Source organism: Bos javanicus, chromosome 5, assembly GCF_032452875.1.
Source record: "Bos javanicus breed banteng chromosome 5, ARS-OSU_banteng_1.0, whole genome shotgun sequence".
Taxonomy (NCBI): domain Eukaryota; kingdom Metazoa; phylum Chordata; class Mammalia; order Artiodactyla; family Bovidae; genus Bos; species Bos javanicus.
Genome location: NC_083872.1, coordinates 29,069,767 through 29,082,430, shown reverse-complemented (window position 1 = coordinate 29,082,430; position 12,664 = coordinate 29,069,767). Strand labels below are relative to the sequence as shown.

The 12,664-nt window shown below is 43.1% G+C and overlaps 1 protein-coding gene across 4 annotated transcripts in view; it reads right to left on the bottom strand.

Annotated features, from left to right (window-relative positions):
• Positions 1 to 3,953: 3,953 nt before the first annotated feature.
• BIN2 (bridging integrator 2) overlaps positions 3,954 to 12,664 on the bottom strand; it is a 37,678-nt gene continuing 28,967 nt past the window's right edge. For 3 of the 4 annotated variants that reach the window (XM_061416057.1, XM_061416061.1, XM_061416059.1), the window contains 3 exons: positions 9,394 to 10,087; positions 5,892 to 5,966; positions 3,954 to 4,914 (listed from right to left, as the gene is read on the bottom strand). In XM_061416057.1, the coding sequence (XP_061272041.1) occupies positions 4,885 to 4,914; positions 5,892 to 5,966; positions 9,394 to 10,087 (799 nt within the window). In that variant the 3' untranslated portion in view covers positions 3,954 to 4,884. The remainder of the gene's footprint in view (positions 4,915 to 5,891; positions 5,967 to 9,393; positions 10,088 to 12,664) is intronic. The other variant, XM_061416058.1, reaches the window with a different exon arrangement.

Sequence of the window (12,664 nt, the reverse complement as noted above, 5' to 3'; positions counted from 1 at the left end):
TTGTCAGGGAGGAAGAAGAAGGTCCACGTGTGAGAAAACTACCAATCCAACCCAGAAAGGCAAAGAAAGTTAACGCGTAGGCAAGATGTATGTAACTTAATAAAAAGGCAAGCCTGGCCAGTTCTCAGATAAAAGAATAGAAAAGGAAACTCAAATCCTAAGGGTTAACTTGCAGAGGTGGACAATTGCTTGCATTTATTGACAAATTGACCATGAATTCCAGGGAAAGTTGAGTTGAGATTTTTTTTGTATCTGGGTCAGTCTCCCCCATGGCATATTCCATAATGTTTTTTCCTAATACTTAAAAAAATATGTTTATTTTTTTATTCATTTATTTTTGGCTGTGCTGTGTCTTCATGGCTTAGCATAGCCTTTCTCTAATTGCGGCAAGTGGGGACTACCCTTTCTTGAGCTGTGCGGGCTTCTCGTTGTGGGGCTTCTCTTGTGGGGCATGGGCTCAGTAGTTGTGGCACACGGACTTAGTTGCCTCAAAGCACGTGGATCTTCCTAGACCAGGGATTGAACCCACGGTGGCAGGCGGTTTCTTAACCACTGGACCACCAAGGAAGTCCCTCCACTGTGTTTCAAGATTGTTAGAACCGCAGTCTCTCAGAAGCCATCCAGTCCAACTGACTACTGATTTGCTGTTACTTTTACAATTTAATGTGAAGGTTCATAGTCTCTCAGAAGCATCTTTTTTTCTGTTTAAAATGTAACCTTAAAAGGTTTGCTGGTACATGATTTTATCCATGTAGGCACATGCCATTCATTTTGAAAGTGTAAACATGCAGAAAAACAGGGTCCATATGCATGCACGGACTGGTTCCACATTGGGAGAGGAGTATGTCAAGGCTGTATACTGCTTATTTAATTACATAGAGAGTACATCGTGCAAAATGCAGGGCTGGATAAAGCACAAGCTGGAATCAAGATTGAGGGGAGAAATATCAATAACTTCAGATATGCAGATAACACCACCCTTATGGCAGAGAAAGCAAAGAAGAATTTAAGGAATTAAAGAGCCTCTTGATGAAGGTGAAAGAGGAGAGTGAAAAAGTTGGCTTAAAACTCAACGTTCAGAAAACTAAGATCAGGGCATCTGGTTCCATCATTTCACAGCAAACAGATGGGGAAACAATGGCAACAGTGACAGACTTTATTTTCTTGGACTCTAAAATCACTGTGGAAGGTGATTGCAACCATGAAATTAAAAGATGCTTGCTCCTTGAAAGAAAAGCAATGACAAGCTTAGACAGCATATTAAAAAGCAGAGACATTACTTTGCCTACAAATGTCCATCTAGCTAAAAGCTATGGTTTTTCCAGTTGTCATCATGTATGGATATGAGAGCTGGACAATAAAAAAGGCTGAACGCTGGAGAACTGAAGCCTTCAAACTGTGGTGTTGGAGAAGACTTGAGAGTCCCATGGACAGCAAGGAGATCAAACCAGTCAGTCCTAAAGGAAATCAACCCTGAATATTCATTGGAAGGACTGATGCTGAAGCTGAAGCTCCAATACTTTGGCCACCTGGTGGGAAGAGCTGAGTCATTGGAAGAGACCCTGATGCTGAGAAAGACTGAAAGCAGGAGGAGAAGGGGACGACAGAGGATGAGATGGTTGGACGGCATCAGCAACTCAATGGACACGAATTTGAGAAGACTCCAGGAGATGGTGAAGGACATGAAAGCCTGGTGTGCTGCAGTGTACAGGATCTCAAAAAGTCGGACACAATTGAGTGATTGAACAACATGCATGCAATGCTCAGCACCCACTTCAGCATGAAATAACCAATACTGTAATCAGTGTGTCCTCTGCTCTCTGGTATATCCATATATCCTGGATGTGTCTTGTTTCTAGTATTCTCTGGATACTTTACCTGGTCTGTCAATAGTCTCCTTCACATTGTTGGAAGTCAGGGATTGGGTGATGGTCTTGCAATGAATTCTAGATGCATACAGATAGGTGATGAATGACGCCTCAGGTGGTGGTGAGCTACCAGTGTTCTCCAAGTATTAAACGCCAGACTTCAGAAGCTGGAGCAGCCATCCTTATGGCAACAGACCTCCAGGGGCCTCAGGGTAGAGGGTAAAACATATTCATCTCTGCCCAGCTTTCAGCCCCTTCTTGTGGTGCTGCCAGGATGGCAGTCTTCTAAGTCCTAGTCTAGTAAGTTCTGTCAACCCACTACCATTGGACCAGTCATGACTTCACCATTTTTCAAATTAGGGTAAACAATTTGATTCCTAACTGGGACCATCTGCCTTAGATAAGCAAAATGATTACTCATGCCCAGCTTACTAGCCCTCCCCCCAATCTTCCTGGAGCCTCAGGTCGGGGGGCAGCATATGCTAATAGAGTGTTAGTCTCACACAGTAAAGTTTTCTACTTCATTTGTGCCTCTTTTGTGGAAGTTACCTTGAGTGCTTATCTCCCCACCAATAGACCAAGGACCCAGGAGTCCTCTCTGGCACACTTTCCAAAGAGGATCAGTTTCCTAGGAGATGAGGGTCAGGGAAAGCCCAGAAGAGAAAAGGCTTGAATTGGGGTTTTGCCTTGGGAGGAGCATTCTGAGCAGGTCCTGGAGGGCCTTGGACAGCCAGGAAGCCTGTATTCCTAGCATTCCCCCACCCCTTCCATTAGTCCTGGAGTATCACCCACAGCAGTGACTGAGTGCCAGGGGAGCGGGATGCCTTCTAGGAGAGGAATTAAAATACAGGCAGGAGGACTTTGATAGGGGGATATGCAACCTCCACTTCATTAGAGATCCTTTGAAGTTTTTTAAATGGAAGAATAACAGGATTAGATCTTAGAAAAATGACTCCTAAGTATGAATATGCATTTCCAGCTCCCTAAGTGACATGTCTACTAAAAAGTCCTGCAAGTTCTCAAGCTCTTTGTATTAATGTTTGTATGGGACACCCAATAAACTGCACACAAAGGGTACAATTTGATCAGTTTTGACAAATGGATACACATTATCACCACTATCCCAGTCAAATCACCCCAAAGCTTCTTTGCCCTTCTTTGTAATCCACCCTCCTTCCTACTCCCACCCTCTGCCACCACCACCACGGTCTTCCTGTCATTCCTGTAGACACTAACACGCCTCCTCCCAAACTGGGCCAGTCAGTCTTTCTCCAGGGAAGGAACACAGTGGCAGGAGGCAGCTGAAGCTGAGTCTTCCAATGACAGCAGCCAGGAGGGGCAGTCCATGCATTCCTGCTAGAGACATCCGTAGACTGGTTCTTTCTGCAGCCTGGTTGTCTTTCAGTTCTGTGAGCTGTGTAATATCCTTCTATCATATCCTTTAGTGCTGAATTGTGTCAGTTTATTGCCTGAAACTAGAAAACTCATATATAATGCACTTCCTCCTGTAGTCACCATTTCAGGAAATGTTACCACCAAGCCTAACCTAAAATAATTCCTTAAAATTTCAGTCTTCATCACGTGTCTCCTCTCACTCATTGCTAAATCCTGCCTTTTCTGCTCCCTGCTGAGTATTCTGTCTCTATAAAGTTCTTACCACCCCCCATCATTGTTTCTCTAGTACTCAGTGCAGTGCTTGGCAGACTACTCAATAAATTCTTGCTGAATGACTGAACGAATAGTGACATCATCCATCACCCCCAGAAACAAAAGCAAAAATGGATGAGGGCAGTATATGTATGCGTATTTATCAGGGTAGCAGGACTTCAAAGTGAAATTGTTAACAATTTTTATTGTTTATTTACTTGTGGCTGCGCTGGGTTTTCTCTAGTTGTAGTACGCAGGCTTCTCATCACAGTGGCTTCTCTTGTTGCAGAGCATGGGCTAGGGTGCTTGGGCTCAGCAGTTGCGGCGTGAGGGCTTAGTTGCCCCTTGGCATGTGGCATCTTCCCAGACCAGGGATCAAACCCATGTCCCAAGCACTGGCAGGCATATTCTCAAACAATGGACCATCTGGGAAGCTGCTCAAAGTTAGTTTTTAATGTTTTCACAGAAGCAAATGATAGGACTTGAATCCAAGACTTCTGATTCCAAATTCCATACCATTTCCATTACACTTTGTATCTATACCATGAATCCTTCCCCTTCACTTGGAGTTCTGTTTATTCTTCCATCCTGGTCAGAGCCTTACTTACATCAAGTACCCATCTGCAGACACTAGACACAGCTCTAAAAGAAAACCCCTTTCCAAGGATATTTGCTTATTAACCAAAGGGGAGAGGAGGTAGGGAACAATGCATCTAGACTGAGGAGAGGAGCCCGTGGCCCCAGGCATCAGCAAAGTGTTACAGCCAGGAGGCAGGGGGAGTTGGAGGTCAGGGATGTGACTAAAGCTTTCTGAACCTGGGGTACAGTCAATAACCTTCCTAAGTGGAGAACAGTGTGCTAGCCTGGAACAACTTCCTGTGTCCAAAAAAAAAAAAAAAAAACCCCACACACATCAGAATAATACTTTATTTATCAATCTGAAAATCTGTTCTTTTGGTTTTAAGTCCTGCAAAATGAGTGGTAAATCAAAGATCTGTACATGAGTCTCTGAGTATATGTGGTTATATGTCTGTATGAGGATAGATGTCTATGTCTACAGATGCTTTTGCTTTTTATAGTCTCACTATAATTTTAGCCCCACTTAATTAGTATATAAGGTCTTACTACTCTAAAAATGCTAAAACCTGAATTAAATATTCCAAGTCCAACAGTCTCTTCTCCCAAGCCTGCCTCCCTCCCTCCCCTAAGTCTGCTCCTCAGCCTCCATTAATGCTAGGTCTTTAGAGACAGCCAGGATTCAGTTTGAGAAACCAGAAATGAATTCTGGATCGTTAGTCCCTCTGACCTACATCCTCTAGCTGAGGAGTTTCTCCAGGGAGGTGTGTGGGGAGGTCCTGGCAGTTCCTCTTCAGAGTTGCGCACTTTGAATGGTAGACACCTAGAAGTAAACATGATTGTATTAGATGTGGACCTGCCCTCCCACCAACCACTCAAGGGAAGTGAAAAATCAGTCTTCCTCTCCTGAATATATTTAGTGTAACGCACTGGCCTTTGTGGGGGTGGGGGCAGGGGGAGGCTGTGAAACTGGCTACTGGGATGACTGTAAAGCCTTATTGCAGACTGTCCACTATTTCATTCACCATCTCTTTATGAGGACTTGCAGAGGGGAGTTCTTTCTTTTTTAAAAAATTACTTATTTCTAGCTGTGTTGGGTCTTGGTTGTGGTGCTCAGGCTTAGTTGACCCTCAGCATGTGGGATCTTAGTTCCCTGACCAGGGATTGAACCCATGTCCCCAGCAATGGAAAGCAAATTTTTAACCACTGGACCACCAGGGAAGTCCCAGAAGAGATTTCTTTTCATCTTAGTAGCAAGAGTTGTTCTCTTAAGGAATGGGCATAATAAAGTGGGTGAACTGATCATGTTTTCCCTCTTCTTCTTGGATGTTAGAAAGTCTGCAACCAATTCTGTGGTCTGTCATTAGTAAGTCTATTTTACAGAATGCATTTTTGTACTTGCCTAATTCATGGCTCCATTTTATGTCATTATCACTAATGTACAGAATTCTGCGTTACTTTGCTACATTTTGTGTGTGTGTGTACTTACCTTTTGTATGCCTTTTGTGTCTCTTAACTCCTTTTTGAAGTAAGTTTAGGCATAAGTAAATGCATTCTTAGGAGACGGCTATGAGAAGGGATCAGGAGATCCAAGGCCAGTTGGGAAATGGGCACAAAGGAAGCCTCATTTACTCTTGATTCTTCAGGCTCCTACCTGCTTGACTTTGCCCTAAGGAATCTGTTCACTGCTGGGTTCCCCTCGCAGCCCACAGTGAGGATTCCAGCCTGCAGCCAAGCCTCAGTCCATCCCCAATCCCAGTCTCACCATTCCCGTGTTCTCTGAGCATCTGGCCTCCTTACCTCTTCTTTGGGCTCAGGTGCTATGACATTGCTCTCTTCTGGAACTGCAGAGCCATGAAGCTGAAGACTTTGGTTCTACAAAAAGAAGAGTTCTACTGGTGAGGTGTGGCTCAACGTCCCAGCCTGTCGGCTTAGAAGGGTCTTTTGTGCCTTACACTTTATAAGGGTCACAGGTAATACTAAGGGCAAACACATAAAGTTGTTTCACCGCCGCCTGAAAGCATCAGGGAAGGCTTTATGTCATCCCCTCTCGGATTAGGAAAACAAGATTCAGAGGCTGAAAGGACTTGCTGGGTCAGGCAACCAGGCCTGTGAATTCCAGAACTGTTTCCATGACTTGTATGACATGCATCTATATAGATGTATTTATGTGACGGTCTGTAAGGATACAAATATAGGTCTTAAAACCACTAGCTACCACTTCTAGACTAATTCTCCTCAAGAATGCACACACTTAGATGATCCTAACCCCTGGCAGTTAGGAGAGCCAAGTGACATGATGTCTTCTTTGGGAAAAGGTCTAGGTTCTGAGATGGGAGCCTGAGGTGTGGAACTGCTAAGACAGGGGAAGACCTTGGCACTCTAAAAGGTTTAAAAAGAATTTTTAAAAATTGAAATTTAATTTACACACTATAAAAGTCATCCTTTTTAAGTAAAACCTAACAGTATGATAGTCGTGTGAAATTCTGTGATTTTTCCTTTCAGGAAAATTTCTTTATTCTTAGTCCCTCTGCTGATTCTAGGCCATGAATTACCTCAAAGGTAATATTAACTCTGGGCTTCCATGGTGGTTCATTGGTAAAGAATCTGCCTTCAAGGCAGGTGACACATGTTCAATCCCTGGGTTGGGAAGATCCCTTGGAGAAGGAAATGGCAACCCACTCCAGTATTTGTGCTTGGAGAATCCCATGGACAGAGGAGCCTGGCGGGCTGCAGTTCATGGGGTTGCAAAGAATCAGACATAACTTAGTGACTAAACAACAACAATACTACCTCCAAGTAAGTAAGTGCTACCTCCAAGGAAGCTATCAAAATCTTCGTGTTCTCTCAGGTGATTCAAATGCTGGGCAAGAACACATTTTCTCAGTTATCTTTTTATTTACCCACTTTTATATGTGATAGGTCCACAGTTCTGCTTGAGAGAACATATGATTTATGATGTATCTATGAGGGAGGTGAACAAATTTTATAGGGACACAAGCTTCAGAGGACTGATGGTACTGACAGGCCAGGATCTAAGATGCTCTATTGCTTAATTCCACAGGAAAAATATGTCTCCTTAGCCACTGACTAAAGCAATCCCACAGGAGAGGCTGGGAGTAAGGAAAGACTATATAAATCTCAAATGTAAGGAGGCTGTGTCCTGTACCTCTTTTCCTACCTAGCGTGTTCCTCAAAATAGTCAAACAGCATCATGGCCCCCAGAATTTCCCCTTCAGTAAAATTACTCCAAGAATGCAAACTTATTCACCTGAGCCAAACAGCTCATTCTATTGCTGCCTCTATACTAAAATCATACATTACAAAGTCAAATTTAATTTTGGATTTTCCATAGGTTGAGTTGCTTTTTCAGTGCAGAAAAGCGACTCTACTCTTCACTACACAAAACCCCACATTGACCTTGTGCTTATTCACTATCCACATGTCCCGCATATCTCTCTCACACAGAATGGCAACCTCAGACCGGAAACCAGCAGCAAGTTTTATGTCCTATGTATTAGGATTTTCAATATCTCAATATCTCACGTGAGTCACGTGAATGTCCTTCCCAGGCAAGGATATAACACCCTTGATGACTCAGATTTTAGTACCACAGGGGAGTCAGCTGAGATAAGCTTATTGTCCTCATGTTTTCTATCTTCCTTGTCTTGCCAGGCATCACAGCCTTGTGCCCTTTGTCCATGCCAGCTCCTCTCAGACAGCAGGGAGCTCCCAAGATAGCTGGGTCAACCTTCAGGTAGGCATACTCAGTAGTAGGGTGCTGTGATCTGAGGTGTACCAGACATTGCACACTCCCAGATATCCATATGGTTCATGCCCTGGCCTCCTTCACTGCCCAAGTGTCACCTTTTCTGACCACTGTTTAAAACTGCAATTCAGCACCCCCTCCTGGTGCCTTCCCCTACTTAGTTTTTCTCTGTAACTCTTATTAGCACTAAACTATAATTTTACTTACTTATTCTGTTTCTTGTCTCTTTCCCCTCCACTAACAGGTAAGATGCAGGAAGGCAGAGAATTTTGTGTTTGGCTTCACTCTAATAACCCTACTTCCTAGAAAAGTGTTTGGCACATAGAAGGGGTTTAATGAATGACTGTGGACTGAATGAATGACTCTGGATGCCATCCAGTCAGATGCTGCACCGTAACACTCTGCACAGCGCACCTGACAGGTAGGTGAGCACACAGTCAAGGAAGGGGAACTATTTTTCAAGGTGGCTCATCCTTTGGTTTTTGGATGCCCCTGATGCCCCCTTTCCCTGTATTAAAAAAAGATTTTTCCCATGCCATTTTTTAACAGAGCTAATTGCTGAAAGTTCCTCTACATTGATTCAAACTGTACCTTAAAAAAAAAAAAAAAAACTACTTCAACACATAGGGCCTTTTTCTGTCCTCAGGAGTCTTGAAGAACAAGTCAAATCTCTCTTCTATATGATAGACTTTCCATGTAATTTGAATAGAATATGACTTGATTTCCAGATTTTTCACAGAGGGTCTGTGTCTCTATTTTAACACAATCCTTTTCTCATCACAATTTTCACTTTTCAAAAGACCATCCTTTTGCTTTACTGTCCTCTGTGAGTTCCTTCTAGGCCTCTCTCATCAAAGACAATGCCTTGGAAATTTGCTGATGCCATTTTGCTTGGGGTCTATTTACCATAGTTACAAGTATGACAAAGTGAAATGAGACCTTCCTCCCTACCCCACATTAAAAAAGGCAACGATCAGGATGGCAGTTGTAGGTACTTTATATTGGGAACTCCCAGAACTTGGAGCAAAAGAAAGAAAGTAAGAATTAGTAACAATCTGGTTATACTAATATTAGAGATAAGCCCTTAGCAAAAGTCAATTACCCTAGCAGTAAAAGTGAAAGTGAAGTCACTCAGTCGTGTCGGACTCTTTGTGACCCCATGGACTGTAGCCTACCAGGCTCCTTAGTCCATGGAATTTTCCAGGCAAGAATACTGGAGTGGGCTGCCATTTCCTTCTCCAGAGGATCTTCCCAACCCAGGGATTGAACCCAGGTCTCCTGTACTGCAGGCAGACGCATTACCATCTGAACCACCAGGGAAATCTACCCTAGCCTAGCAGTACATATCACTAAATTAGTTGCTATGATGATGTGAAAGAAATCCCAGAACCAAAAAAGGTGTCCAAGACTATTCTTGAAACTGTAATATAATGACGTAAAATCCTATCTACTGTGGGGCAACCTGAGCATAGCAAAAATGATCCACATGGAGATTATAAAAGGGAATAAAGACTCAGCCAGATCTATTCTCACCTGAGAGTTCATCAAAGTAGGGGAAGTACAAAGTTCTTCTGGGTTCAGATTGTCGGTGTTTTCCTTTTCTCTTACTGGCTTCTCTGGTGGCTGTGGGTCAGGAGAGGCCTCTGAGGAGGCCCGAGGGCTGGTGGGTGAGGCTGGAGGGCTGGAGGGCGTGTTCCCTAAGGAGCCCCTGGGACTGGGAGTGGCTCTGGGTGGCGGAGGCCTGCTAGGTGGTGCTGAAGCCCTCTGCACAGAGACTTTCTTCTTTAGCTCTTCAGATCCTTCGCTTGAGGTACGAGTTCGGAGGACTACTACTGAGGAAGATGAAGCCTGCTCTGAAGGGGTCAGAGCTCTGGCTGGTGATGGAGCTGGGGAGCAAGGGAAAACTTCCTCCTGGGACTCTCTATCTTCAGTGAGGGGTGAGGGCTGGGATTGGATGGGGCCATTGCAGGCTGGCAGAGGCTCTTCTTCCTCAGAGGAGCTTGTCTCGGCCTCCTCCTCTGTTTCCTTGTCTTTTAAGGGCTCTTCTTTAATCTCGGAGTTGTCTTCTCCCTGGGCTGAATCAGATGCCAGCTCTTCTTCACTTGCTGAGCTGGAGTCCTTCTCACTCTTCAAGGAAAGTGCAGAAGGACTGGTAGGTGAGCTTATAGGGCTGGAGACTATAGATGTTCGAACTGGGGGAGAGATGACTAAAGAGCGTCTGTTGCTGCTAAAAAAAGGAAGGGCATTTAGATTCAGAAGAGTGAAAACCTGGAAGTAACCCCAATACCCCAAATATATAATGATACATTCATATAATAATAAAACAGAAAAAGCAATTTTAAATGACATCAGAAAGTTTGTACAATTGGCAATAGTGCTTAAATTATAAAGTAAAGTTGAAAAAGGCTATAGAATTTTTATCCATATCACAATCTTGATTATCTAAAAATATATAAAGAAAAAGTGACTGGAAAAAAACTCAGCAATATATTAACAAAGTATTTTCCTTGGGGAAAAACAGTTCATGAGTGAAATACAGTTGATCCTCATGGATTCCGTATTTGCGAAATCATCTACCCTCTGAAACGTATTTAAACCTCAAGATCAACACTTGTGATACTTTCAGAAGCACTCTCGGACACATGCCAGCTATGAAGAACGATTGCCTGACCGGTACTCTCCCAGCTGAGCTCTAACAAGGCAAGCCTCTGCCTTCCTGTTTTAGCTCTCTTACTGTAAATATGTCCTGTTTGCCAAGTTTTTACACATTGTTGTGCTTTTCTTTGGTGATTTTGCTGCTTAAAATGGCCTCCAAGTGCAGTGCCAAAGTGCTGTTTGAGAGCAGAAAGTCTGTCGTGTGCCTTCCAGAGAAAATACATACGTTAGATAAGCTTCATTCAGGCATGAGTTATAGTGCTGGTGGCTGTGGGTTCAATATGAATGCTGCTGCTGCTGCTAAGTCGCTTCAGTCGTGTCCGACTCTGTGCGACCCCATAGACGGCAGCCCACCAGGCTCCCCGGTCCCCAGGATTCTCCAGGCAAGAACACTGGAGTGGGTTGCCATTTCCTTCTCCAATGCATGAAACTGAAAAGTTCAAGTGAAGTCGCTCAGTCGTGTCTGACTCCTAGGGACCCCATGGACTGCAGCCTACCAGGCTCCTCCATCCATGGGATCTTCCAGGCAAGAGTACTGGAGTGGGGTGCCATTGCCTTCTCCCAATATGAATGAATCAACAATATATATTAAATGTCTTTAAACAAATATACAAGAAAGGTTCTGTATGGATCGCTTGATGAAAATGTTGGGACCAGGGGCTCCTAGGAACCTAACCCCATGTTTCCCCTAGGAGCAGTGGGTCAGTATTCACTAATTCAGTGCTTGTGGTGATTTCTAGAACAAAACTACCATGAACAATGAAAACTGACTACAACATTTATTGAGTATTCTGGATACTGTGCTGAGTGCTTCTGCAGGCAACATCAGCTTAACTCCTACTCACCTCCTTAAGTGCCTCCTGGGTACCAGCCACTACCTGATTAATCAACCCACAAATATTTGCTTGACGTATAGCAACTATGTGCTGTATCCTGGGTTCAAGGATGGGAGAGAGTGATAGGAAGAGTGATGGGAAGAGAAAGGTAATAATTTAGTTCCAGCCCTGTGGGAGTTTCTGATGTAAGATAAGCTAAGTGACATAAGGTTCTTTCTAGCACTAGCATCTTATGGGTCAGCAGGTTTAGAAGGCCCAGGATATAGCAAGAAAAGATCAGATTTCTCTGCAAGGTTCTAGGACAGCTTGGTGTAAGTGATGGTTAATTTCAGATGAATGGACACTTAGAGAGAACTCTGGTTTTCAATGCTGGGAAGAGAAGAAATAGAGTTTTTGGAAAAGGGAAGTCTATATTGGCCTGTTAGTGATTCCTTTTAATAGTCTGTAACTGACTGCTAAATGAGTACTACAAATATCAAATACAAACAACATACTGAGCCCCATTCTTTCTTCAAATCTTAAACTCAGTTTCGGCACCTCCTTGAAGTCTTCCCTGAATCTATCTGCATACTGCAATCACTTAACTCTTGGAATTCCTAACTGGTCTCTTAGGTGCTTAGTATGTACAATTTTATATTGTTCCTTGTTTTCTTAGGCATATTTTGTGTCCTTCCAACTTTTGTAAGTCACTTCAGGGAAAAGACAAGTCACCTATGTCTCTGGATCCCTAACTCTCAGCATAAAACTTTGTGCATAGAAAGAAATTACTAAAACTTAAAAGGCTTTAGAATAAGAAAGTGATCACATTATGAAGATAACAGACATGCCACATTGACACACACAGGAAGGCAAGTCATGACAGGTTAAGAAAGGGTATTTGTAATGCATATCACTAAAGGACTAATATCCAGAATATAAAAAAAACCCACCTCATAGAAATCAATTTTTTTTTTTTTTAGAAATCAATTTTTTTTAAAAAGTAAACAATCTACATGAAAAATGTGAATAAAGGATAAACATGAAAGTCACAGAACAGGAACCTTAAAAGGTCAATAACATGAACAGATATTCAAGCTAACCAGCCATTGTGGAGATGTAATTAAAACTGCAAAAAATTCAATTTCATACCCATTTCCTTGGAAAAATTAAGAAGTCTGACAATGTCACATGTAGCTAGAATATGGAGCAATGGGGGCTTCCATGCACTGCTGGTGGGCTGTAAACTGGGACAATGGCTTTAGAGAGCAATTTGGCAATGGTAATGTCTTGTAAGGCTGAAGGCACCCAAATGTACAGATTCTATGAGTCAGCAA